Below are 27,581 nucleotides of genomic sequence, written 5' to 3' on the forward strand. Positions count from 1 at the left end.
GCGATCACTGAATCGGTGCCCATTCTCCAGCAGATTGTGAGCGTCACAGGGGCAGGGCCCCTGTATGTTTTGCCCACTGTCATATCCCCCAGAACCTAGCACAGGGCATGGCACATAGCAGGCTCCTAGCAGATATGTGCGGGTGAGTGGACGGATGAGCATACAGTCTGAGTGCGCTCACGTGGCCGCTCAGGGCTTTCCTAATGTGGCACCATCTCGTCACTTCTCAGCAGTGCTGAGCTGTCCTGAGGCTGGCAAGTGCAGGCCTTCTGAGCAGTGGTGCATCTGCAGCCCGGATGGGAACAGAAGGCTGGGAAGACCTGCAAGGAGTGTGGCGGTGGTGGGGGGTCCAGGGCAAGGGGCAGAGAAAGGGTGGGCAGCAGCTCCTGCAAGAGAGGAGTGCTGCTGAGTAATAAGCCCTGGCCTGCAGGCGCCTCGCAGAGAGGGCTGTTTGGGTGAAGAACAAGGGGAGACGTGTTCTGCAGTCGCCACCAGAAGCATAATTAATTACACCAGGCAGTGGCCTGCTGCTCTCGGCTCCTGCCCCAGCCTCCACCCAGATCTTTCCCTTGTGTTGGGAAAAGCTGTGGCTGCCCCACCATAGAGACTTAAGCATAATTCATCATTTTCCTTTCCTAATTAGGCACGGGAATGATGGAGACAATTATTAATAATGTATTGGTTTTTTTTTTAAATGCTCCCCTCAGGAGCCGAGCCTGAGAACAGTGTCCTTGATGATACACAGCCACCCGGCCACCTCACTGGGCTCCATGCCCAGGACGCCAGCCAGAAATAAATAAACCAGAGGAGTGAGTGCCCGTGGAGCTTGGGCAACAGGCTGGCACTCACAGATGGAATGACTCGGAGCCCCTCCACAGGGCTTCGGTGGGGAGGCCCTGGCACCAGCTGGGGAGCAGAGGTGGGGGTGCCACCTGCTCATGCCCCACTTCCTTCCCTGGCTTGCCTGGGCCGACCCAGACAGGACCGTTCCACAGGGCTGCCCTGTCCCCTACCCTGTAGCACTCGGCCCAAATAACATCTCAAAGAAGCTTCTCTGATGCCAGGGAGACACCCATGTGCCCTTTCCACACACAGCATCATCCCCTGCCCCCATAGCACCCTGGGTCATCTTCTTGAAAGCATTTTCTTTCTTTCTGCACTTTTTACTATGCTTGGATTTGCTTGCTTGCTTGGCTTTTGTCCATGTAGCAGTTACAAGTTGGCCCTGCAGCCAGATGCCCGGGCTCAGGTCCCAGCTCCACAACCCACCCAGGGAATTTAGGCACCTTCCTGGAACCTCAGTTTCCTCATCTGATCCCGCAGTGTCTTTACTCCCTGGGTGCACCCCCAGCGCCCTCACCCTGCACTCACTTCACCCAACACAGTGGCCCCAGGCAGCTGAAGGTGGCTGGCGCAAAAGGGCCGACCTTGCCCTGGACTCACTTTAGGTTCGTGACCTCGAGCCTCACCAGCCCACCATGCTCCCCCAGTCCATGCATTGGCCTGCCCTCCTGGAGTGCCCGCTGCTCCCCTCCACCACCCAGTGCCTCCCTGCCCTCACTCTCAGCTACTGACCTCAGTTCCCTCTTCGCTGGTGCAGTCCAAATGTCCATGCCCTCCTGTCACCTTCCTTACGGATCAGGGCTCCTTCCTCCTACCCATGCACTGGCCGTCGTCTCTCTTGGGTTACCTGCACCAGCGCAGGTATGCGCACGCGTGTACACACACACACACACACGCACTTTCTCTCTCTCTCTCTCTCTGCCTCCTCCTCTGCTGCTGGCCTCCTCACGTGGAAGGGCCCGGACCCTCTTTGCTCCGTCCAGCCCCCTCCCTTGATGATGTCATCCAGTCTTGGGGCTGTGAGCTGACAACCCCCGAGTTTATGCCTCCAGCAGAACCTTTGCTTCTGAACTCAGAATCCAGCCCCAGCTGCCTACTCACCACTTTCCCTTGGCGGTGTGGGAATCTCATGACCCACCCACCCAGCAAGCCTGCCCTGCCACCTCCTCATCCCTAGACGACAGCCCCATCCTTCCACTTGCTCAGCCCCCAATCCCTAGAGGCACCTTTTCTGTCTCACACCCACATCCAAGCTTTCATGAACTCTACCTTGCAACATACACAGAACATTCCTTTTCTCATCACTTCCACTGCTGTCCCCATCAGAGCCACTGTCCTCTCTCTCCTGGGCAGTATCTTCCCAGCTTCCCACACCCCATTCCACCCCCCCTGCCACACACACACACACACAGCGGACTCTAAACAGAGCAACCGGGCTGATGTGTCAGTCAGACCTCACTGCGCCCTTCATTGGCACCCCGGCTCTCAGTGTAAAAGCCCAGATCCTCCTCCTGGCCTCCCTGAGCCATCTCCCCCCACCTCCCCTGGCCCGCTTCATCCCAGCCACCACAGCTCCTTGCTGCGCCTCAGAAACACCAGGCCCGTGCTGACCTCAGAGCGGTTGCTCTGGATCATCCCCAGGCACCTGCATGACTAACTCCCTCCCCAAGTCCCACTCTGCTTAAAGGTGGCCCCTTGAGGCTCACCGTGGATACCCTACTTTGCACTGCCACCCACCCTCCCTGCACCCTAGCACCTTCAGCCCCCCAAAGCTGCTCTATTTGGGATAAAGAAGAGCACAGCTGTGTCTGTGAGGAAAAGAAGCCCGCCTGTTTCTGTGCCTTAACAGCAAGGACACAGTTCTGGAAGCCCTCGGCCAACCTCTTCGCATGTCATTGCCCAGAACGGCATGATGCGCCCACCCCTGAACCAATTAGAGGCAGGACTGGAACAGCCAGGCCTGGCTGAGACCACTGAACACCCACCTCCTGGGCTGGAGCCACCTTCTCCCCAAAGTCCGGGCCCTGTGGAGGTGGGACCTGGCAGAGCTGGGCATCTGCCAGGGGGGAGGGGAGGGTGTGGTAGGAAGCCAGCAGGTGTGTCCTGTGGGCCCTCCACACAGTTCGCGGACCTTTGGCCAGCCCTGAGGAGGAGGTTCTGCTGCTTTCCTCAGCTTACAGTGGAGAAACTGAGGTGAAATCTGAATGAGTACCTGCATCCCAGAATCTGGACTTAACTCCAGGCCCTTTTGATTCAAAGCCAGTACAAATAACCACTGTGCTGAACTGAGAGAGGCACCCAGGAAGGAGGAGCCTGTGATCTCCAGGCTAGAAGCAGCACAGACAAGCCTGGAGTTGGGAGGGGTGGTGGGGGTGAGGGCAGGGGCAGCTGGAGGGGAGGTCAGAGAGCACAGCCCCAGGATTTGGCCTCTGGTGGCCTAGCTGGAGCCAAGGGAATGCTGAGCCCCAGGCTGGGGTCTAAGCCTGGGAGGAAGGCAGGGCAGGGAGGTAGGAGCTCCCTGATGGATGCTTCCAGCACAGGGGTGAGGGTCTGAGAGGTGCTGCACACACAGGGCAATTGCTGAGAAGAGGCTGAGGGCAGAGAGGGTGTTTGGAGGCCACTTCAGCTCAGAAGTGAGGGTAGGAGCAGGGGCCCACAGCTCTCCCTGTGAAGCCCAGCGATGTGTCCAGCCTGGTCAGCCCTTGTGGTTGGAGCCTCTCCAGAGCCCTGGGAGAGTCCTGGCAGCACACTTAGGTCTTTCACCTGACAGGACCCCTGGCCAGAAGCTGGCCAAGGCCCTATGCACTTCCACAGGCCAACAATTTCTGCCTACAGTGAATGAAAGCCAGGAATGCTTGCCACGGTAGCCCACCACAGTCCAGCTGCCTGGAGCAGGAAGGGGGCCCCTGAGCCAGGTTTGGAAGGCCTGTGGGGTGAGGGGGCAAGAGACAGATGCCCCCAAAACAGGCCAAGCTCAGCCCTTCCTCCCTGGCACATTGCCCCTGCTGGCCCTGGCTAGAGGCAGGGACCCCATGTGGGCTGCAGCCCAGGAGCTCTGTCCTGTTGGTGTGGGCAGGAGTGTAGGCCTCTGTCCACTGTTACCAGGCAGCCAGGGGCTTCCTGCTGTGGGAACCTCTGGTCTGTGGAGGACTTGAGAAGACTCATGAAAAAGGGGTTCTCTGTGCTGTACCCAAAGCATGAGCCAGATTACCATCAGCAGAGAAGGGCAGAGGGCCAAGCTGAGGTGCATCTGCTCACTGTTGTGAGCTGGAGCACCTCCAAAGGAGACTTCTTCCTTTTTTCTAGAAATGGGGGCTTGCTCCAGAGGTTTGCATAAAGCACCAAGATCAGATCCTGTATTTGTGGTTTTTCAAGTCCAGCCATGTTCCCTGGCACCTTCAAGAAAGGAAATGCGTGAGCAGCCCCACACCCAAGCTGGTCCACGTGGGAGGGTGGATGCCCCTGGCACAGGCCTCCCCATGGACGCCCTGTGCCCATGAATGGATAGCAGTGGACCTGAGTCGGCCCCTTGTGCTCGGGGGACAATGAGCTCTGTGTGGGGGCGGGGCACAGTGGGGAGGCCTCCGGTGCTGCCCCACACCCCATCCTTTTTCAGCGGTCTCTGGGTCAGTGTCAAGCAGCCCAACAGGGTGGGGCTGGGGACACGGAGCAGTGTGAGGGAAGGGCTGTCAGCCGATGAAGGGGCTTCTGAGCACCCTGTCCTCATGTGCCCACAACAGTACAGAAAGCAGGGCTGAGAGAGGTGAGGCCCAGGGTCTGCCCAGCCCCTCCTCTGAGCCTCGAAGTCCCCCTTTGTCCAAAGGGTCCATGAAACAGGTTTTGCCAACATACAAATGTTTCAGGAAAGCTGCTAGACCTCTTGCCATTCTCGCAAGCGAGATAAAACCAACAGGTGTTTTAGGTGAGCAGGCGGAGGCAGAACATGCTATATAAATGCTCTTCTGTGTTCGCCAGCACTTCATCAGCTTGCTGAGTCCTGTGTCTGCACTTTTCCTAGACCTGCTGAATGGTTTCCTCAAGACCCACCCTGTGGTTGGGAGGGCATGTTACAGAAAGAGACCCCACACACAGAAAGAAACCCCTAAGGGTAACTGTGCCCTGAGATGTCCCTTGGAGCTGGGCTGGCGCAGTGGCTGAGACACGATGCCTGACAGTGTCACGAAGCCCAGGCTAGCTTCTGACTTCAGTTTCCCACAGTGAAGGCTGAGCGTGTCCTCTGTGATTTGGAAAGTGCATTCATGGGCTTGAGCCCCTTGAAGGAGACTGGCCTGTACTCAGCTCGGGGCCCTCGACAAGCCCATGCCCGGCGGTTGTGAGCCACCTGATGGGCTGGGAGCTAGGCTTCGAGGAGCAGGAGCAGAGGGCACCTGCAGGTGGCACCCCCTCTCCTGGTTAATTAAGGCCAATCAAGTAGACTGCCAGCTCGGCTCCTGGGGATCAGTCAGGAAACCGTTCAGGCAGGCTGGGAATGAGTCACCAAAGACTCTGAAAGTCAGGAGAGACGTCTAACGATGCCCCAGAACCCACTGCACACCTGTGGTGTCACCAGAAGTGCATGGCACTCAGGGTGCACTTGAGAAGTGGGGAGCAACAGGGGTAAGAGGCTGGCTGCTTGAAGGTCAAGAGGCCGAGCCATGGATAAATCCGTAGCCTCCGTCTCACAGTGAGTAAGCTGTGTTAAAACAAAGAACATGGCTGGAACTCCCTTCTTCTAAGAACTGTTAAAAAACTGTTGTGAAACCAAGGTTGTTTCCACACTGCTCGCTGTTGCTTTGATTCATTCCTACCTCACTCTGTGCCCTCCTGGCAAATATCTGTGCCCAGCTGTCTCTCGCGAGGAGAAGGAAGTGGCAGGTGCCCAGGTCATGCATAAATATGTGTTGAATTGGCCATGAGTGCTGTCACAAGGCACACCTGGGTGCAAATCCTGACACGCCCCTGTCTGTGTGGCCTCGTCTCCCCACTTACAAAAGGGGGAGATAGGTGGGCTCTACACCATGTGCCTGGGGGAAGTGCCCAGCAAATGGTGGGTGCTCCTCCTCGATCTTCAAGAACATTGCCTCTGCTGTCTCAGTTGAGAGTCACAAAAATCCATGAGGAATATAGAGAAGGTGCTGGTCACCAAGAGCAGCCGGGGGCTTGCCTGACTTCCTGCAGTCCCTCTGTGGCCCTGGACCACCATAGGTCCACAGGCCCACAGCAGTCTCCTTGGTCGGCCAAGAATCCTCGACACCTGTTCAGATGGGTACATTTGAAGCTCCCAATCCCCCCACCCCTACCACCACCATCTGCTGCTTTTCCACAAGATATGCAGGCATCGTGATTTCTTTTCTAGCATGTGAAGTAGAGTAGTAGAGTGTATTTATATGCTCACTTGTGCATTTTCTTGTATGCTGCCTCCTCCCTCTGCTTCTGTAAGCTCCCTTGGGATGGGACCTCACCTGTCTTGTCCATTCCCTCGATGTGCAGCTCCATCTCCCAGATCTACTGTCTGGGCACTGCTGGCTCCTCCCTTCCAGGACTCTCTTTGGACCCGCTCTCCAGGCAGCAAGCTGGGCAGCTGTAGAACTCGCCTCCTCTGTTTCTTGTTTCTCAGAGATCACTGCCTTTTATTGCCTTGATGTTTTATAGATTGGGTATGTTTTGGGATGTTTTTGTTGGCCAGGGTGCAATCTGGCCCGTTACTCCCTCTTGGCTGGAAGCAGAAGTCCCAAATGTAAGCTTTTAATGATGCATTTTTTGACCAAAGAGAAAGCAGTTCCTTTGATAAAGCACACCTGAGCGTGGGTAGTTCTGCATTGCTCTCTGTGGTTGCCAGTGTCATCATGCTCACAGGCATCGAGAGTGTGTAAGGAGCACAGCCAATAGAGCCTCATAGAGACCCGGTGGGGAGAGTGCTGTGACCCCTGAAAAGTCTTGGAGGCTCCCGCCTTTCTGTTCCATTTGCTGGATCTTGGCCGGGAGCAGTGGTGGGGGTGGGGGCGTGGGGGTGGATGGGAGGCAGACCTCGGCAGCCTCAGGCCTGCAACTTCACACTCTGGTGGCCTCAGCCTTCCCCGTCTGCCCACCTGTCTCGCACCGGCATCCCCCTTCCCTGCTGACCCTTAACCCCGTGGGCTCCTCACCTCAGCCACAGATGAGTTTTACCTTGCACATTAGAAACTTGTGCGTGACTCTCCTGCATCCTGCTGGCTCCTCCAGCCAGGTGATCCGGTCTTGGCCAGATCTATAGTGATCCAGGGCAGCCGACGCCAGACCTGCTAAGGGCACAATTTAAATGTAAGCCATCTTTGTTCTCCCAGTCCTAGCTGAGCTTGACACAGACGGTGCTCAGTAAATGTTTTGCCGGATGAACAAAAGAATGAGTGAATGAGTGAGCAAGTCCCTTCGTGATACTATCCTCTCTGATATGACCCATCCGTCTGCCCACATGGTGGCAAGCTTATCCCCTCTGGAGAGGAGTATTGGCCACATCCACTGGGAAGGACGTTTGGAGCAGGCCTGCCCTGCCCCCAAAGATCTGGGCCCCACCCTGGCCCCTGGGAGGGCTGCTTCTAGATCCTAAGCCTCGGCACTTTTTCTTGTCTGAAATGACACCTCCCGGGCTTCCTCCAGCTCCAATGTTCCCTGACCCTTTCTCCTGTAAAATGACTCAAGCAAGGATAAATGAGGATGCATTCTTTGAACACAATAGCTGTTTTCTTAGCAAAATCCAAGATTTATGCCTAGGACTAGGTCCACAATACCTCTTTTCGTCCCTGTTTTTTATCCTGGGGAGTTTCCTCACATGCAAGCGGCAAGCAGAGCACTGCAAATAATAAAAGGGACCAATGCAGCAGGACCCTCTCAAACAAGTCTCCCTGCCTTCAGTATCAACTGTGTTTGGGGAAAGTAAGCAAGGGGGCAGTTCCCACCTCCAAGGGGGCAGTTCCCACCTCCAAGAGGACAGTTCCCACCTCCGTAACAGAGAATGTAAAGAGAAGAGCATCAGAAGAGGCGCTCATTTCCACATTCCAAATTGTCAAATTCCAAACGAGGTTTAGAGTCCACCAGTCTGTTCCAGGTTGATGGAGTTTCTCAACAGGGGCCCCAGGTGGCATTTTGCCTAGTGTGGGAATATCCAGCTCATTGCTGTTGCTAGCGTCCGTAGCTCCTCAGCCCACTCATTGTGGCTACCAAGGGCGGCCCCCCCACCCATATTACCGAGTGCCCCTGGAGGTGTACACTGATAGCTGTCTGCCCAGCCAGGGAGTGCTGGGAACCTGCAGGCTGTGGGCAGGTGTGAGGGACCCAGAGGGCTGCAGGCGTGGCCCTGGGGACTTGGCTGGAGGTGTTAGAGCCTGACACAGAATTGACAGAAAACAAAATTGCTTCCCTTTGCAGGGTCATGTACCTGGCTGCCTTAATGACTCTGGCAGTGACTACTGCTGCAGGGGAAGGCTGGCCTGGAGCTGTGCCCATTCGCCTGGGAAGACTCAGCCAAGCCAGGGGCACCCCAAGATGAGGGATTGGGGGGAATGATTTTGTGTTTGATATGTCACAGAAGAAACTCTGAAGTTCATCATAAAGAAAATGAGAATCCCTTTGGCCCCCCCTTTCCCTTATTTTAGGGTTTATTCTCATTTTGAATTCCATATTCTGTATCATTTTGGTATTGGGGATTCTAAAGGCTTGATATCACCCAGGAGGAAAGCAGTCACCAAGGATGTTTGGCGACATCCTCGTCCCAGCCATTTCTCAGGGAGTGTTTCGGAACTGGCTGGGTCTCATGATGATCTGAGCTCCACCTCTAGAGATCTTGCATTTGCTGATGAGGCTTTAGCACCTATTCCCTGGAAAGCACAGAATGGTTCCTGGACTCCTAACCCAGCTGCAACAATGCTACAATTTGATAACAATTTGGTAACCATAAATTCTCCCTTCCTTCCACCTTCCCTTGTTCTGAACAGGAGCATGTATACACTAGTGCAAGTGCTTGGGGAAATGAGCGTGGCGGTTCCCTATAAAGCTAATCATGCACACACCATAGGAGCCATCCATCTTGCACCTAGATGTTTATCTACAAGAAATGTAAAAACATGTCTATGCCAAGAAAACAGGTCTACACCGTGTTCATAAATGCTTATAGCAGCCTTACTCACAAAAGCCAAAGCTTGGAACCAGCCTCGGTGTCCATCAACAGGTGAACAAATTGTGGCATGTACATTAAATGCGATACTGTTCAGCCATGAATAGGAAGGAACTACTGAAATATGCAACAATGAGGACAGGTCTCAAAAACACTTTGCTAAAGGAGGTAAGAAAACACCAACTGTATGATTCCATTTATATGAATTTTAAGAGCAAGGAAATCTCATCTACAATTTCAGAAAGCAGAATAGTGGTTGCCTCCTGGGTAGGGACTGACAGGGAGGTCCAGGGAAAGTTTCTGTAGTGACGGAAATATTCTGTATCATGACAGAGGTGTGGTTTACACTGGTATACACACCTGTCAAAGCTGCTCAGACCACACAGCTAACATGAGTGCATTTCATTACATGTAAATTACACTTTGCTGATTATAACATCAGTAATGATGATGATAAAGTCATCCATGGATCCTTTGGGAAATCATTCACTTATTCCCCATGTACTGTTGCACTCCCTCCCAGGGCCATATTATTAAACTGATACAGAGTCTAGGGCATAGTTTTGATTCTTTTGTATATATTCACATCTTAAAGACCTGACCAGAGCTAGTAGCACCTGTATATCTGTCTGTCCATTCATCCATCATTCCCTCCCTCTCCCTCCCTCTCCAGCCCCTCTCTCTTTCTCTCCCTTCCTCCTCTCCCATTCATTTTGTGACTCTGGCCACGTCTTCCCAGTTGTGTCTGGGTCTCTTGAGCTGGGATGAGGCCGTGTGCTGTGTCGGCTTCTCTCAGAGAAGAGTGAACCGGCTTTGCTGTGAGCCTCATCACAGCACCCCACACAGCCAGTGCCGAGGCGGAGGACACGCTCACCCCAAGGACCCCACGGAGTGGCGATGAGGGGGCCCACAGGGCCCAGTGTCATGTGCGATCTCCATGACAGACTTTTCCAAATTTGGGGCACTCATGCAAGCTGAGACTGCTGTAGGCACTGCCATATGGGCCAAATCCGAGAAGGGAGAGGGCTTGCCTCTGACAAGAAATTAACTTAAAGCTGATGTTGATGATCCTCCCTCTCCTTCCTCCCTCTGAGTGCCCTGGGAGCCCTCCCCCCACCCCCACGGTCGGAGGAAGTGGATTTAATGCCTCAACTGAGAGAATGAGATGTGCTGTTATTTTTCATGGGAAATTAAACCTGACCCTGCTGTCAGTTAGCTCATGCCAAGGGAGGATGGATGATCTGGGGTGGCGCTTAACCCCGGCTCAGAGCATGCTGCCTGGCTGGGGGCCAGCATGATGTCACCTGCTGCTGGGGTGCAGGTGGGGACACAGACGGCAGGATGGGTCAGAGGGCCTTCATCCTGGTGATGGATGTGGCAAGGCCACCCTGGTGGCACCCACCACAGTCCACCTCTGTCGCCGTCTGGGGCCCGCTCATCCGGCGGAGATTCAGACAGCTTCTGTCTCTTGCAGCCCCCAACTCTACCTCATGCCCTGCTGAGGAAAGCTGGTCGGGGCTGCTGATCGCCGTCGCGGTGTGCTGCGCATCCCTGGTGTTTCTCACTGTGCTTGTCATCATTTGCTACAAAGCCATAAAGAGGTGAGTGCTCACAAGGTGCTGAGCTCTTCCGCCCACCCCATGCCTCTCCGTATCACTAGTACTGGGCTAAGAACAGATTTCACTATTCCTGCCTGCCCTTCCTCAAGGGTGCCCCGGACCTGGAGTGTGTGTGTGTTCTTTTGAGGCCAGGAGGGCACATGGACAGGAAGGCCCCCTTCTCTAAGACCCTGTAATTCAGAGGAAGGCCTGGCCTTGCAAACTCAGGCAGAGGCATTGGAAACATGGCCAGTCCGATTCCCACGTGTTCCGTGGGCACCTACTGTGTGCCAGGCTCTGTGTGTAGAGAGACACGTAAGACCCAGGCTGTGCTCACCTGGCCGCAGGGCCATGTGAATGACTGTGTTGCAAGGCAGGTGGCAAGAGGGGGGGCCATGGGTGTTGGCTGGTGGCCTGCTGCAGGTGCGGGAGGAGTCCCGGCTCACTCCGATGGCCATGACACAGCATAGGAGCTGAGCGCCTGCTTCAGGAGGAGGAGGATTTTCCAGAGCAGAGCAGGGGAGGCTCCAGACAAAGGTGGCTGTGTGAGAAAAAGCACCAGGGCACCCAGGCCACTGCACAGGGGAGACGAGGCTAAAGGGAGCCAAGCCTGAGCAGGGAGGTGTTTGTCCCACCATGCCGAGCAGTTTGCCTGTGACTAGTAGGCACAGGGAGCCAGTGAAGGTTTTTGAAGAAGAGTGTGCAAGATCTACCTGGGGTACTGCCAGAGAGTAGGATCCTAAGTGCCCTCAAGGACCCTTCCCTGCAGAGACAGGCATCAACATCTTTTTAATAAGCTCAGTCTCTTCCAAAAGACACGCAGCGTCGCTTCTGCCTCTTTGCCCCAAACTTCCCCCGAAGGAGCGCACTGCCTGCTTCAATGGGAAGAGGCGAGGGGAACGTGCCGGAACAAACTCACACTGCTATCTGACTGGCAGTGCTGGCCACCGTGGGCTGGGCTTTGTGTCTGCGGGGCTGGGGGTCTCCAGGAAGGCATGTGGGGGCACCCCCCTCCCCTCCGCTCCCCTCCACGCCGCAGCCACAGGGGCCTTCTCTCTGCTGTCTGTCCCTCCCACAGGCTCTGACCTCTTGGTTCCTGGTCTCTCCGCAGGCAGAAAAAGACCAGGAACTCACCTGAGATGGCTCAGTGGATCCCTTCCACGGGTGCGGGCGGGGCTCCCTCCCCAGGGAGGTGGGGGTGAGTGGGTCCAGGGGTGAAGGGGGCTGGTGAGGCCCTCCAGAGCTGGCCACAGGGAAGCAGTTAGCACCCTATAACAAGAGCAAGGGGAGCAAATGGTCCCATGGGAAGCCTAGCGAGCCTGGAGACCCAGATGAGGGTCTCACAGGAGCTGTGGTTGGAAAAGCTGGAGATGTAGCCCCAGAATAGGAAAGGAGGGGCAGAAACGACCCATCCTCTCCATGCTCCCCAGTCCCCTCAGGGTGCCTGTCATTGGCCAAACCCAAGAAACTGAGGAGCCCCTGGGATGCAGTCAGAAGAGCCAGCCTCCCAGAGCCCAGGGCAGGGAGAAGACAGAACGGCGGCCGGGGGAGGCAGACGGAGACGGCCGCGCGGTCCCTTTTCTGCCCCAGCACCGCGACCTGCATCCTTCTCTGGGCAAGACCTGGAGTCAAGGGAATAAGACCCAGGCCTCTGCCCTCCACGCCCTCATAACGCAGAAAGGGCATCCCAGCACACAAGGGCGGATGTTCAGTGACGGGAGTGGGCTCTGTCCACGGTGGAGCGGAGGCAGAAATAGAGGCCAGCACTCCTAGACAAGGCTGTACGGAGGCTTGAGTGGGGAGGCCAGCAGAAGTTACACCCCGGGGCAGGAGAGCACGTGCCCTCGCTGCTCCCTCGCTGACCTCTGCTGGGGGCTGCAAGACATAGATAGCTTCGTGCAAGCCAGCTGTCTGCATTTTTCTCCAGAGTTAATGGAGGATTTCTTGCTCACAACCACTTCTTTCTGGTTAATAATTCATTTGAAACATGCCTTCTCTCTTGGGAAACAAAAGCATTTTATGTCGTAAAACCATTAAAAGGGAAATTCAGTGATAAACCCTGCCTTTTAGAAAACTCTCACAGCCTGGAGTCTGAGGAGAGGATTTCCAAGAGATCTTTGTGAATGACCCCAAAACAGCCTTTTGGAGCCAGGCTGCCGGGGGGATGGTTCCAGAATACGCTGAGGAAGGAAGGAGGTGATTCTGGGCATGGCAGTTTGGCTGGGCTTCTGGGTGCAGGCCCCAGGGCCACAGGCCTCGATGGGGATGGAAGGGCAGATGCAGGAGCTCCCGAGGGTGCCCTCACTGGGCATTGACCTTGGCAGGAGGTGGGTCTAATCAACCCTTCCTATACACAGACTCAGTGAATCAAACTTCATCCTGTGACCCAATAAATGTTCCAGAAGTCCCAACTTTGTACCTGGCGGCACAGTGCTCGGGGGGCCCAGGGGTGGGGGCACCAGAGGAGGGGCACCTTCCCAGACCAGGGGTCCTGAGAGCTTCCAGAAGGGGAGTGGGCATTAACCAGGCCCAGGGGCTGAGAAGGGGTGTTGCTCTCAGTGAGAGTAATACATGCGGTGGCCCCCAAGTCCCCCCTGCCAGCTGCCCCACTGCTTTCCTCTTCTGTAAAATGAGGGTCGTCTAAGGCTCCCTGAGCACTTGCACGCTCCCAGCGCTCTGCCTGCTCTCTGAGCCTGTTTCTCTATCCTGAGTCGCCAGGAGGACCACTGCCCAGACGTACACATGCTTCCTGAAGGCTGGCCTGGGGCTTCGGGCACAGTCCCTGCCCTATGCTATAGAAGTGGGTGTTAGTCAGACACCCCCACATCCCCTCCAGAGAACCACATGTTACAGTCAGAGGGGCAGATGTGAAGGGAAGACCAAGGTTCTGAGCAGAGACAACAAAAGAACAGCGTGGTCCAGGGCAGGATGTGAACTTCAAATAAGCAATGACCAGCAACAGTCATCCGCTTAAAGCTCCAAGCCGCAGGGTGCGCGCCAGGAGGGCCAGGCCTCAGACTCCATGCGGGGAGGGAGCTGCACAGGCCTGTGAACACCCTCAAGGGTGAGACCACCCGTCAAGGGTGGCATTTGCAAGGGCTCTGCAGCCACACCCTTCGTGCAGAGAAATAGCCCTGTGTTGCGGAGAGATGACAGCCACTTCCCCAGAACCCCTCCCTTCAGCCACACCACCTCCCAGGCACCGGAAGATGCTTGCAGCCTTTGGCCATCCATGGCACATGTCCTTCACCTTCTGCCATCGATTTGCCATTAAGCCACTTGACAGCCATTTCTCTAATTTACAAGGTATTGGCTGAAAGACCAGTAAAAGGCTGCAGAGAAGTTTGGTCCATCCTGCAGACCGTTAATTGCAGACAGTGGGCAAGTGGGCCGCAACCTGGATGAGCAGGACGCACATGGGGACCTGGGGGCCTGAGCACACACAGCATTGCTGGGCCCTGGTGCTCACCCATTTCGTGGTTGAGGCGTTCTCAGTAGAGGAGGCACTTTTGAATGCCCAGGGCTCTTTGATGGCGCCTAAGAACCCACTGGTGTGTGTGTGTGTGTGTGTGTGTGTGTGTGTGTGTGTGTGTGTGTGTCAGGAAGGGAGTCTGAGACATTTCACCTTCACTCCACTGACAGCAGACCCCTCCGTGGGGTGCATGAGACACTGTCAAGCTCCTCAGAGCTGGTCTTTGTCTCCACCTTCCCCAGCAGAGCAGCAGGCTGAGTGTGGGACCTGTCACATCATTGTCAGCAGGGCCCAGGAGGGGTGCCGGGTTCCTGACCCTCCCTGACCAGGCCAGGCATGCCTGGAAGCAGCTCCCGCAGAGGCCGGTGACCGCTGGTCTGTGCGGCCCGGGCTGCCAGCACAGTGCTCCAGGCAGAGAATGTGGAGGGCCTGCTCCTCAGGACAGAGGTCCCCAGGTAGGGGTCTTTGGCAGGCAGGGGTCTGGACCAGCAAGGAAAAGCTCACTTCCCTTTCTCTTGGTTTTAGGAACCAGGCCTTGTAGGGAGCTGTTGGTGGCCATGTCTTCCGGCACCAGGGTGGAAATGCCTTTCTTTGGTTTAGCAGGACCAGTCCTGGCTGGCTCCCGGCGCCCGCCCCAGAGCCAGGCCAGGGCTTGCAAGCGCTGTAGCATTTCCGGAGCCCCCCAGGGCACACATTAGGTAGGAAGCCTGTGCAGCCTGGAGAACGTTGGCTGCTATAGGCCAATAGAAACTGCTCCCCACTGACACCTCTCCAAACAGTACTGAGCACTAACGAACACTTGTGGAGCACTTACTGTGTGCCAGACACTCATCTACGTGCTTGACGTGCATTAATGTATTTAACCCTCCCAGTAAGCCTATGAAATGGACAACACTGTTGTGCCCATTTTGTAGACTCGAAAACTGAGGCTTAGTGAGGTTCAGTGCCTTGCCTGGAGTCACACAGCTAGAAAGAGGTAGGGACAGGGCTTACTGAGCTGCAATATCTGCCTCCCAGCACTTACACAGCATGACCCTGAAGGGCTGTGCTTAGTAAAAGGGCACAGTCCAGATGCCAGATGGAGTCATCTCCTGCTGGAGCTGAAACTCGGCTTGCACTGGGCTCCAGTGGATCCCAGAAAGCAGACTGGGGCAGCAGCGCAGGCAGCAGAGGGGGTGGGGACGCGGCCCCAGTGGAGGAGGGGAGCAGGCCTGGCCACTTCTCCAGGGAGCTCTCGGGAAAGCCGCCCTGCCCCTTCGCCATGCCCGTGCGCCTCCAGGCTTTTCCCATTCCCACGGGAGGCCCAGACCCCCTCTTCCTCTCCTCCTCGACCACCTCGGAGGCCCTGAAGCCTTCTCTCTCCTGACCTCGTCGAGTTGCCCAAGATTGGGTGTTTCTCAGGAAGAAAAGCAGCATGGGCTTGGGCCTATTTTTGCCTATTAATATTTTCAGGAATCCTGATTCTGATATTCATATATTGATGGTAAATGTAGGAATCTCACTCAAGTCCATCGGTGGTCTCATGTTGGGGGCAAAATGCGACCTCACTGAGAAACAATGCACGGCTCCCCCCAAGTTTTCCAGGCCATGCCAACACCCCGAGTTGGACATCATGCCCACCCAACAAAGTCAGAGCTGCCTGAGGCATCTGGAAAGGGGTGGGTGGGACGGGGAGGAGAGGAAGAAGAGGGAGAAAGGCCCAGGGAGAGGTCAGCTCAGAGGCCATCCCTTCCATGAGCACAGCACAAAGACGGCACCTTGTCTGAGCCCTGCTAACCCGGGAATTCCAGAAAGTGTCTGTGAGCAGCTACATAAATATGGGTTCTTGGATCCCGGAACATGGATGCACCGGGTTAAACCAAAATGAGACAGGCTTCTTGGAAGACTGGAGAACTTTTGGGGATTCTCCAAGAGGAAGGTAGAGGAGGCCTTCCCAGGAGACTGGACCAGAGCCCACCTTGGGGAGCAGGCCTGCTGGGAATGCTGATGTCCCAGAAAGACATCTGGACTAGGACATGGTAGCCAGTGGCGGCCCAGCCCCACCACAAACCAGCTGGGGGTTCCTGGGCAAGTCACAGCTCTCCCTAAGCCTCAGTGTACCCATGGAATGTGAGCCTCATAACTCCAGGCCTAGCGTCCTCAGGGACGGTGGTGAGAGAGGACGAGAGAATCTGTGGCTGAGAGCGCTCTGCACAAGGCGCGCTACACCATGGGAGGAAGCGTTGGTTGGTTTGCACCTTGCATTTCTAGAAGGAGCCACAGTGGTTGAGCCTGACACCCAGAGTGAGGGCAGCTGGGTTTCTTCATGTGCTCTGTGAGCTACTCCTGCTGCAAGAGAAAAGTTGACAGGTGTGATTCCAGGTGTTGTCTCTGAGCGGGCCTGATCCTCCCCCACCATGCCACTACTGAGAAGCACCTCACAGAGCCTCCCCCCACTGAACTAATTCTCATCATAGGCCTCAAACTAGTCACATTCAGTCCCCATGCTGGGTTTGGGGAGGCTCTGGGGACATTTGAGAAGGCAGAAGCAATCAACCTCTAGGCTTTCAATGATAATGATCAACATTCAATTTAGACAACACACAACAAAAGCCAGTTCAGGCTCAGCCCCCTGCTGGGGACACAGGAGGTGTCTGAGCTAAGGCCCCATGGGCCTCAGATCCACCCAAGAGATAGCAGTATTGTGGCATAGGGTTGGCTTACATAGTGTGTGTGACCTAGATCAGGAGGCTGTAGCCACTCGGAGCCCTAGCACTGGGGGCCAGAGCCATCCTGGACCACCCGAGGTGGGAGGTCAGGCCAGAAAGTAGGAAGCAGATTCAGAACCCCGGCAAGTGAGCATGAGCCTTCTCAAAGCCTCCTTCCCAGCCTTCCCAAGCCCCATGTGCACAGGAGGTGACTTGGGGTTACATGGCCTCTGGAATGAGAGCTTCAAACGGCTCAACATGCAGTGTTTGAGAACCATTAGTGTGCACTAATTTAGTTTGTACATTCACCATTACTGCCTCTGCCACCACCAGCTCTATCACCAACAATTACCTCCACCACCATTTCCATCACCACCAGCACTGCCACAGCCACAGTCCACTCCGCCATGGCCACGGCTATCACCACCCCCACCACCGTTACCAACACCACCGTTATCATTACCGACACCATCAACCACCGCTCTCATCACTGTCATCACCAGCTCCACCATGACCACCACCAGTAACTACCAACACTTACCAGTACCAGTACCATAACTATTACCATCATCACACCAACTCCACCATGACCACCACCACCAGCACCAGCAAAACAACCGTCATCATCACCGCCATCACCGTACCATCACCACTGCTATCATCATCACCGTCACCACCTCTGCCACCATCACGACCACCACCATGGCCACCAGCACCACCATCGCTGTCGTCCACTGCGTCACATTTTCTCCTTCCCTCTGCCCACACAGGGGCAGGACTATAACATCCAACCACTAGCATCTTTCCTCTTTTAACCATCTGTACCCTCAAATAGTCATCTTCATGTCTGTCTGCCCTAAGAAATCAGTCAAATCCTGACCATACGTTATACTAGGCTGACCGTACATTCTCCACTGTCCAGAACTGTCCCAATTTGTGCCTGTTGTCCCTGCTTCATAGCTCCCATCTTTCACTCTCAACTGTGGTGTGGTTTGCATGGCACATTATATGGTCCCCCTAGTAAGACTACATCCAGCTTCTGATCGACCCCTACACTGACCAGCAGCCCAAGGACGCTAACCCAGAACAGAGCCTGATGGGCTGGCTTGGAGGGCACGACAGATACCCCACCCCAGTTGTTGATAACTAATGGGTGTTCCTCCCTGTCCCTTACCCCCTGCCTCTCCCACACAGGAAACCACTGAGAAAAGAGGAGAACGGCACCAGTGTTGCTGAGTATCCCATGACCTCCTCACAGAGCAACAAAGGGGTGGACGTGAACAATGCTGTGGTGTAAGTCTGCAGGCCCTGGACTCCCTGACAGAGGGGCACCTTGGTGGCAATAGTGGACATAAGCTGACACTAGGCTTGTCCAGGACTTCATTGCCTTGCAGGCCTTGAGCCTCCCGAAGGAGAAACCATCCTTTTCCCAGCCATGCCCCTGGTCAGCCAGCAGGCAGGACTGTCCAGACACCAGGCTGAGCCAGGCTCACCTGCACGCAGTACCCAGGGGTCGCACTCCTGCCCACGTGCTCCACCTCTCTTCGTTGTCTGTGTTTGATCTGCTGTCTCGGCTGCTGTCTAAGGCATGTGCTCTGATGAAGGCAGCAAGTCTGGCTGGCTGGCGCAGGGAGGCATTCCTTTTTAGCCAAAAGAAAAGTGATCCAGGGGCCACTCTCTTTCTGGAAAACCTCTCCTCCTCCCCAGGAAGCCCACGTTCTCCGTTGACCATGCTGTTCCCAACAGAAGCCATCGTCACAGCCACGAGACCTCCCCTTTCAAAGGTGCTTCCCACACATCTGTCCGTCACCCATCTGTGACTGTCCTCAGTCTTCAGGGCTTGCCCTCTCCCGCCTGCCCCCACTGACACCCTGGGCCCCTGGCTTCTGACTCCTTGCCGTGGAGGGCCGTGAGCCGGGCCTGCAAAGTCCCCTCCTGACTGAACAGACAACGGGGCTCGTTTACACTCGGGGGTACACTGGCTTTCCAGGGGCAGAACGACTCACTGAACCCTAGACCAAGGGCCTGGGAAGGGCAGAGGCCACCACACCTGTTCTCAGACTCATGCCCACACCTGACCCTCGCAAGAATGGATGCGTCCGTGTGAGCCAGGCCCTGCCTTCATCTGGCAGAGGCCACCACTTGTGCCAAACCCACAGCAGGCGCTCTGGGCTGGGCCACCCCAGTCTGGTGTTGGGTCCCCCTGACACTCCCCTGAAGCCCTGACCAGGTACTCGGACCCTCTCCTGAGCACCCCTGGCCTCCTTTCTTCTGGAAGGAGACGGCGTTCTTCCAGGGGCCCCCTCTGAATGTCTCTGAGGTCTTATTTTCTCAAAATGCTGAGCCTTCCCGAGCGGTGGGTGGATGAAAGGAAGGAGAGGATGGGAGCAGAGACCCTCCAGGCCTGGCCACCCCGGGCTGCCAGCCTGCTTCCTGGGGGGCCACCTGCCCTGAGGGCACATCACCAGGCCTGCAGAGATGGCAGCTCTGCAATTTGCATCCCCTGGTGGATCGGGAGAGCTCTCCCAACCCCGTGGTTCCCTCACCACCGGCACACTTGCTCAGAAGCAGCGGGACGCACTGATGGTTCCACTCTCTGGCTCGGTGGACCTGGCCCACCTCCCAGACCACCAGAGGGGTTCTCTGGAGGGTCTTTGGGCCACAAGTTCCTGACTTCCACATCCAGGTGGGACTGGCTGAAAACCAGCCCCGTTTGGGCTGAACCATGATCCACACATCGTCTTGTAGCCCTTGTGCCCACAGAGTTTTCTGGGCACCACTGTCTTTTGGAGAGCAGAGGGGAAAGGTGAGTTTGCTGTGACTGTAATGACCGTAACCCAGGTCGTGCCCCCAGCTCAGGTGCAGGCTGAGGACAGGCCCAGGGCATACCCTCCCAGAAGGGGTTTTCCTTCTTCTCAGTTTTCCTTCTGTGTGAGGACTTGGTTTCAGTGGATTTCGCTTCCCCTGCACACACTGTCACATTGTCATGGCACAGGGCACCAGCAGCCTTCGACATTGCCCCCCAGCCTGGTGAGCACCCCGCGGTAGTCCTGGTTGATGCCCTCCAGTCCCCATGGGACACAGAGCTGGGTGAGGAACAGGCCAGAGGATGTGTGTCCCCAGCAGGGCAGACCCCACACCAGAGCTCTTTCCACCACTGCCTGAAGCCTCCCCTGAGCCCCCTGCCTGTTCCCTGAGCAGACACCCCAGCAGGATCCCCTGGCCCCAGACACAAGCCCCCAGGGCTCAGAAGTGAGGGGAAGGCCCTTCCACCAGAGGGGAAGATCCTGGCTAAGGGGTTGTGGACTGCTCAGGGACCATGAAGCCCAGCTTTGCACAAACCCACATCCCCTGCGTTGGCGTAAACCGAGGAGGCCCCAGATTTACAAGTAGTAGCCTGAGCCTGCAAGCCCAAGTGAGGCTTCCCAGTGGGAACCCAGTAAACCAACCAACGCTCTGGGGCCAGAGGCACCTTCCCTGGGGACACAGCCAGGGTTCTGTCGGAAGTTAATATTTGCACATAAATTCCCCCACAGTGGGTCTGGATAATCTCTTCTCACCCAGCTAGTGAAAACCTAGAGCAGAGCCCAGTTTTTTAAAAAGTGTTCCCTGAGAACAGCCCTCAAACCCAGAACCAGCCATTTGGAAGACAGCTGTCACGGAGCAGCAAGAGAGCCCAGCCAGATTTTTAGCTTAAGCAGCAGAAGCATTCATAAAACCACACCGGCCTGGTATTTGAGTTCAGAACTGTATTTAAGGAGTGTATCTGCAGTCCCCTAAACAAAGACCAGTCCTTAGACTCGTCTGAACTTTGAGGTCCAGAATGCGACGCACTTCCTTCTCCGCATTTTCTCAAATAGATATTTTTCAACTGTGTCCTAGTTTGAGCCCAACTTTAGAATGGCATCTAGGATCTCCCAGAGTGTTCAGGTGTTCCTCAGAGGCTTCTAAAGCAGGTTTGGGAAGAAAAACTAGTAGCTGTAAAAATACAGACATATATATTATATACAGTTATATATATATATTTAAAGAGCTATCTATCTATATCTGTCTATGTATATATATAAAATTACTGTACTCTCTAAATCTGTACAAAGTATGATTTAGATAGCCTAGGCAGTGTGAGATATCTAATGCATAAATGTAAATATCTGCTTTCCTAACAACGTGCTGAGTGTACCCAGGAAGATGGCTCTCGTTCCCAGCAGTTGGGTCTCAATGGACAAATACACAAGATGGTGGCCATCTTGTCCACCAACGAACCATCGATGTCGATTTTGTGCAGAGATTTTCTTTGCCCAGGAAGCAGGACTGGCAGAGTTGGGGGTGGGCTATGTGCTATTTATGAGGAAGAAAGCACCATGCCTTTTTTTATTTTCAATAAAAATATGCTTATTAAAATGGCTGTCAGTTGTTATTTGTGGTGGGCACTTGGCCCTGGGCAGGGTGGGAAAGAGAAAGCAGGCTGAGTGTGGGGTATGATCTTTCCTTGACACGCCGCCGTCAGCCCCGGGCTGGGCGTGGTACCTTGCTTGCCTTATTTCTGGATGCTTAGGTCCTAAGTCCCTGCAGGGTTCTGCCGACCCTGCCCCTCAGCCCCTAACCACGCCGACTTGATCCTGACGCTATTGAGAAGAGGGTGACCAACTGTCTCAGTTTGCCTGGGACTGGGAGGTTTTCCTAAAACATGGGACCTTCAGAGCTACAAATGGGAAAGTTTCAGGCAAACAGGGCAAGCCAGTCACCCTAATTTGACAATTGTAGGAATCCTCTATTCTGTCACCTTCGTTTATTTTCAGTACAGAGGTCTTGCCCCTCAGAGTCCATGTTGATACATGTAGGCACTACGTCTTCTCCTCCCAGTGGGACATAAGGTGCGTGAGAACAGGAACCAACTCTGGGCTTTGCTCTTATACGTCGCCAAATCTCCAGCCCCCACAAGGTGCCTGGCACAAGAAATGTTTGTAGAATTAATTAATTGTGGGTTACAAACTTAACACTACCTACAACATAAAGAGGTGAATATAGCATTTTATTTCACATGACAGCCAGAGAACCCACTACACTGAGGTGGGGGGAGACAGAATAACCTGAATTTGCAAATTGACGGTATTTGGCCATCTTCTGGTTTAACAAGTCTTTGGATGGCTCCATCTCTTTCGGGCAGATGCTGTCTTTGAGGAGTTGTCTTCCCAGACCTGTGCCCCTGAGCAGGTGTCTGTAGGCTCTGGCAGCGGGAGCCCGGATCAGACGACATGGTGCTGTCAGGATCCTGCTGGGACTTGAGGCCGGCCTGGGCTGCTTCCTGGGCAGGTGGCTGCAGGCCTGGGCCTGGGCCCCTCTGGTCTCTGAGGGGAGCAGTCAGCCCCCACGGTGCCAGGTGCAAATGTCCAGGTCTTGGCTGTCTCTCCTCCTGACCATGGCTTCTGCCCACCTGCCTGTTCTCCAGCCCTGGCCACGGGGACTCTGGAACCTGCACTCACGCAGGCGGGGGGGGGGTTGCTGCGGGAGCTGCGGGGCAGGTTCTTGCTTGCGGCCACTTCTCCCACAGAGGCTGCCAAGGGCTGCAGGCGCTGCTCCTGGGGTTCATGTGCCACCATGTCGTGGGGCCCCCTGGTGCGCTTCCACCTGGGCATTTCTCCAAGGTCCTCACCCCCCCGGGGGGGCAGGTGCAGACATGCCCGCCTGGCCTCTCAGTCCTGCCCTATGTTCATCCCTTTTCCTTTTGCCGGCAATCCACTAGGGTCCAGAAGAGGTAAGCTGTCTGCTCCTTCATCCTGTCTGACCTGAGCTTTCCCTACATCTTAACCTTCTCCTGCTCCCTGCTGTCTGTGGAGCTACGCTGGAGAACAGTTTCCTGGAGAATAAAGAACATATCCATTTGTTATTTTCAAAATATCATCCCCATTACGAACACAAGGATGTGTTCTCACCATGTGAAGTCCAAATGACAGAAAGCGCCATACGGGGGAGGATTTCCCACTTGCTCATTCAGAGAAACATGGGGGAGCCTTCACTTACCACCTGAGGTGTGGTGGCGTAGGAACGCCGCACTCAAAAGAACTGGAGCCAGATTCCCATTGCAAGCTGTGATTTCATTTCAGCAAAACACCAGCTGTCACATGGCATTACAGATTGGAGAATAAATGGCTGCGTAAACATCAGGTGCTTAGCACAGAGCCTGGCGCACCTCTGAGTAGTGAGTCCCCCTCAAGGGTTAGCTGTTACACTGGTTTATGATTCCCTCTCTGGGGTAAGTACCTGACACACATCATCTCCTTTACCCTTTGCAAAAGTGCGAGGAGAGAGGAATTACCATTTCCACTTTGCAGTTAACGAAACAGGTTTAGCAGGATTAAGTTGCCTGCCCATGGTCAGAGAGCAGGTCTGCGGGGGTCCTGAAATGACCTGGCTACGCAGCCTAAGCCTTTGTTCCCTCCACCTGCCCCCCCACCCCACCCCAGACCGTAGCCCAGCATTGAGTCCTCCCAGATGGAGGCTCTGGCACAGCCCGCTGTCTGGAACTGGCCTGATGCTGCTCTGCAGAGGTCACCCCCTGCACCCCACCGTCGCACCCCTGGCTGGGCAGCATGATTGTCCTCACCTGGAGTGTTTCTGTCCTTCACACTTGATTACTTGCCGGTTCCTTTCTTTTCCAAGTGGCCACTCGAAGGAGCGGAAATCAGGGCATCTGCCAGGCAGCTCTGGGAGGCTTCCCCCTCCATCGGCCCGTGGGTAGGGGCCTGTCTGGGCTGCATAATTAAAAAGCTAGCCCTTTGTTCAATCACATTCATCGCTTCCACCAATGTCCTGTGCAACCTGCAGGAAATTGCTCGGCCGGAGGCTCATCTGGCACCCCCACCCCTCGCCCTGACCTCTGCTTCCCTGAGGTGGAAGAAACTAGGGTGGTGGTAAGCTGGAAAGACCAGCCCCGACCTGAAATGAGGTCAAACTGGTGGGCAGGGGTGTGGAGGGGCATGGACCCCAGCCCGTGGCCATGCAGGTCGGGGCAGAGGAGTGATGCCAGAGACAGAAGGCCGTTATGGGCTGAGGGCACGGCCCACGGCCCACTTCGCCACTGGCTTGCGGAGTGACGCTGGGTAAATCCCATTCCCTCTTAGGCCCCTGAAATGAGAGGGTTGGTCTAAACCCTAAACCAGGTGGCAAACTCACAGGCCTGCAGGGCTGAGACGGTGAATGAGCAAAGCTCGTCAGGCCTTGTAAACCAACCCAGAGGCTTCTGGATCTTCCTCCTTGGGAAGCAGAGACCAGTAGTGGGAACTGTACAAAACCAGCCTGCACACTCCATCAGCGGCACTCAAAACCAAAGGGAGAAATCAAAAGTTCAAGCCCACCAAGCAAGATATGCTGTGAGCCAAGTTCAACCAGCAGGCTGCAAGTTGGCGACCTCTGGTCTACACGATTACAGGGTACCTAGCTGGTCAGGTGAATAATAAAGGACCCTGTCTAGCACTTAATGACTGGAATTATGTATTAGAAACAATCAGGGCTTTGGAGGCAGACATATAGAGATACAAATTTTTGTTCTACCTCTTACCAAGCAACTCCTGCAAATACTTAAGTCTCTCTATAGGCTAAACCTCAGTTTCTTCATCTGAAATAGAGGGTCAATAATACAAGCACTTACCCCACATCATTGCTGTGAAGATTACATGAGATTACTGTTTCTAAAGTGCCTGCCATGTGGTAAGCCCTTGTGTATGGTAGCTACGGTTATAATTAATTAGGGGCAAGTCTTCAAAGGGCTGAGTGACTCTCAATAGGCCCCCGATCTAATGGAGTTCATCATCTCAATCTTTAATTCATACAATTTTATTCTTTTCCATAAAATTATTATATTAGGTGGAAAACTGAATGTGATTTAGTCTGCAAGTCATATATTCCTTTCAAATAAATAAATTACCAAAGCAAAGGGAAAATGCCTTTGTCAGATAAAGTGATTCTGGCTTGATGGAAATTTATGATACACATCAATAAACAAAGATGCCAAGATTGAGCTGCCTCAAAACAAAACCCTCAGCTGTCTCTGTCTCTTGTTCTTGGCCCCCAACGCCCTGAACCAAAACAAAAAAAGGAAGAGAGAAGTTAACATTTACTGACTGAAGCTCTGACTTTGAGTCACATGCCTCTGGTCCTAATGCTACTACAGCCAGCTGCATGACCTTGGGCAAGTCACACAACCTTGCAGTTGCCCCGACTGCAAAATGAGAATAATAGCAGCACCTGTCTCGTGGGGAGGAAGGGGCTAAGAGGAGGGAAGATAATCTACAGTGCTTAGTACCGAGTAGATGCTCAGTTAAGGATGGTTCTTGTGGTTTCTCTTGAACCCTCCACGTAAGGCTCACTGCTTGCTGCTCCTATCAGTGGAAGGAACTGGCCAACCTTTTACTAATCATACTTCATCCACCTCCCAAAGGGTTCAGTTTTCATAAAAACATGGTTTGGTGCTATTCCACTGAGTTCCAACCACTGCCAGTACTGTCAAAACACCCAATTTTCCCAATATACATATTTGTAAATTAATCCTATTAAAGAGCTATATTAAATGATCTGCATTGTCCAATTAATGCCAGAGGCCCTTCAATCCCAGCTCAGGAGAGAGTCTTGGTGGATAACTCATCTTCTCCAATCCCAAGCAAATTTATGTGTCCTGTCGAAGCTTGGAAATGGAGATGAAGTTGTTGCAACCACTTGACCTCAGATGAGACTCCTAGGGAAGAGATTTGCTGAAAACATTCTGATGTCAGGCAGAATGGCATGCTTACAAAGAGAGGATATACAATGAAGGCTGGGACCCTTGGCTAATGACCATGTTTTGGCTCCCATGGGTCTTCTAGGTCTTGCTTCTGAGGGATTTGCTGAAGGGAAAACCAGCCTGCAGGTGAGAGCTGTCCCCTCTTGTGCTCTTCATAAGGTGGTGCCGGTCCTCCTGGTGGTCCATACTAGGTTCTGGTACTGTCTCCCAAGCACCATCACAGTCCTCCACCTGCGTGAGCTTTCCATCACCCCAGGAAGATGGGTAGATAGCTCCAATTTACAGATAAAGAAAAACAGAGGTCCAGAGACGTTTAATAATTTGTCCAAGGTCACTCAACTAGTAAGAGGCGCGCCCATTGTAAACAAAAATGGAATCTATGCATTTGCAGATTTTGGCTCATTCTACCCTTAGGAATCTCATCCTAAATCCAGTAGGATTCTGTGAAAGAAGGAAAACTGAGTCTATTCCTTGGCCTTCTCCAAGCCAGTAATTGGTCCAGGCCACATCTGGATCAGGTGCCATTTGTTGGAGTCTCTCCGTCACTTGCTGCTGTCAGGGCTGTCACCTGGGGCTGGGGTGTGACGCAGCAAGCATCAATGTGGGCAGTGGTTGAGCAGTCTTTGGAGTCAGACAGCCTGGGGTCAAGGTCCAGTTCTGCCTCTTACTAGCCATGTAACCTTGGGCAAGTCAGTTTACTCCCCAGGCTTTAACATGAGAATAAAAATAGTAACTGGTAGCTTGTATTGCGTGCTTACCATGGGCCAGATGCTGCTTGAAGCTCTTCCCTTGCATTCTTTTATCATTGCAACCATCCTGAGGTAGAATGTGTCATTGTTCCCACTTTACAGATGAGGGAACACTAGTACTGAAATTTCAAAAAACCTGAGGTGGGGGGAAAATATATGCAGGCAAGGGTTCAACACGGGGCCAGTAAGTGGCCTTCAGCTAGGCCAGGGGTCAGCAGACTTGTTCTGTTAAGGGCCAGATGGTACATATTGCAGGCTTTCAGGGTCATACAGTCTCCATAGCAACTCTCACCTCTGCAGATGCAGCACAAAAACACCAGAGACAGTATGTAAATGATGCATGTGTTTGTGTTCTGATAAAACTTTACAAAAAAGGGCAGTGGGCGACCCCTGATCTAGGTGAATGGCTTCTTCTCAAAAGCAGGGCCAAACCCGGTAAACTACCATCTACCCCTCTTCTCCTGACTTTTTCTTTGAGGATCCTGAGCCTGACTTGCTGGAGGAGCTGGCGTAATGACATGACGAAGAGGAGGACACAGTGGGGGTGGGGGACAGTGCAGGCCAGGGAAGCTGGCTGGTCTCTATCAGCCAGCGAAGTGGCAGGGTCTTAGCAGATAGTATTTGGGTTGGTCAGCAGGAAAATGGGTGACAGATCTCATAGATAAGAGAGAACTCCCAGATGGGACCAAGAGCCCAGCCTGCAGCTGGGGAGAAGGGAGAAGGCCCAACAGCAGGAAGCCTCAGATGGGTCCCAAGACAGAGGGCTGAGTTAATGACTCATCTCTAGACCTTCAAGGGATGTAAATACAAAGGGAAGTTGAGGCAAAAGTCCATTCAAAGAACTGGGCAAAGAAGATGGGGTTGGAAAAGAAGCTGTGACTGACTCTGGCCTTGTCTCCTAGTAGGATGGGGCCACCGAGATTCCTGCAGGCAGAACCAGTGAAGAGCCGGCCTGCTGCTGAGCCCAGACTGGGAAGTCAGTTAAAGCCCTCAGAGAAGCAGCCGGGGCTGCCTCCTCCAGCCGTTTCTGTAACTCCTCTAGGAATCCCTTCTCAAAAAGAGAATGTCACAACTCAGCCCTTGCTGAACCCAGTGGGTAGCTCAAGAAAGACCTGTGGCTTAGTTGAGTCCATTCAATGCCACTGACATTAATTAAACACATACTACATGCCAAACCCTGGGGATCCAGACACATGACATTTCCTCAAAGTTGTCACAGTTTACAAATGAGATAAATACTTATACAACTTTATATAATACAAGACAAAACATTCACAGAAGCATAACCAAGCACAGTTGGGACAGAG

The 27,581-nt window shown here is 54.1% G+C and overlaps 1 protein-coding gene across 3 annotated transcripts in view; it reads left to right on the forward strand.

The window, feature by feature from the left end:
• The window catches only part of PRIMA1 (proline rich membrane anchor 1), a 48,795-nt gene extending 30,711 nt beyond the window's left edge, over window positions 1-18,084 (forward strand). Inside the window, exons 4-6 of one of the 3 annotated variants that reach the window (XR_005024176.2) lie at window positions 10,467-10,593; window positions 14,588-14,760; window positions 17,944-18,066. Coding sequence is in view for 2 of the 3 variants with exons in the window: in XM_036882357.2 (XP_036738252.2) it covers window positions 10,467-10,593; window positions 12,021-12,363 (470 nt within the window). In the remaining variant the exon portion in view is untranslated. Of the gene's footprint in view, window positions 1-10,466; window positions 10,594-12,020; window positions 12,887-14,587; window positions 14,761-17,943 lie in introns of those variants that run through there. The other 2 variants (XM_036882357.2, XM_036882360.2) reach the window with 2 other exon arrangements.
• Window positions 18,085-27,581: the final 9,497 nt, after the last annotated feature.

The sequence above is a fragment of the Manis pentadactyla genome, chromosome 11 (assembly GCF_030020395.1).
Source record: "Manis pentadactyla isolate mManPen7 chromosome 11, mManPen7.hap1, whole genome shotgun sequence".
NCBI lineage: Eukaryota > Metazoa > Chordata > Mammalia > Pholidota > Manidae > Manis > Manis pentadactyla.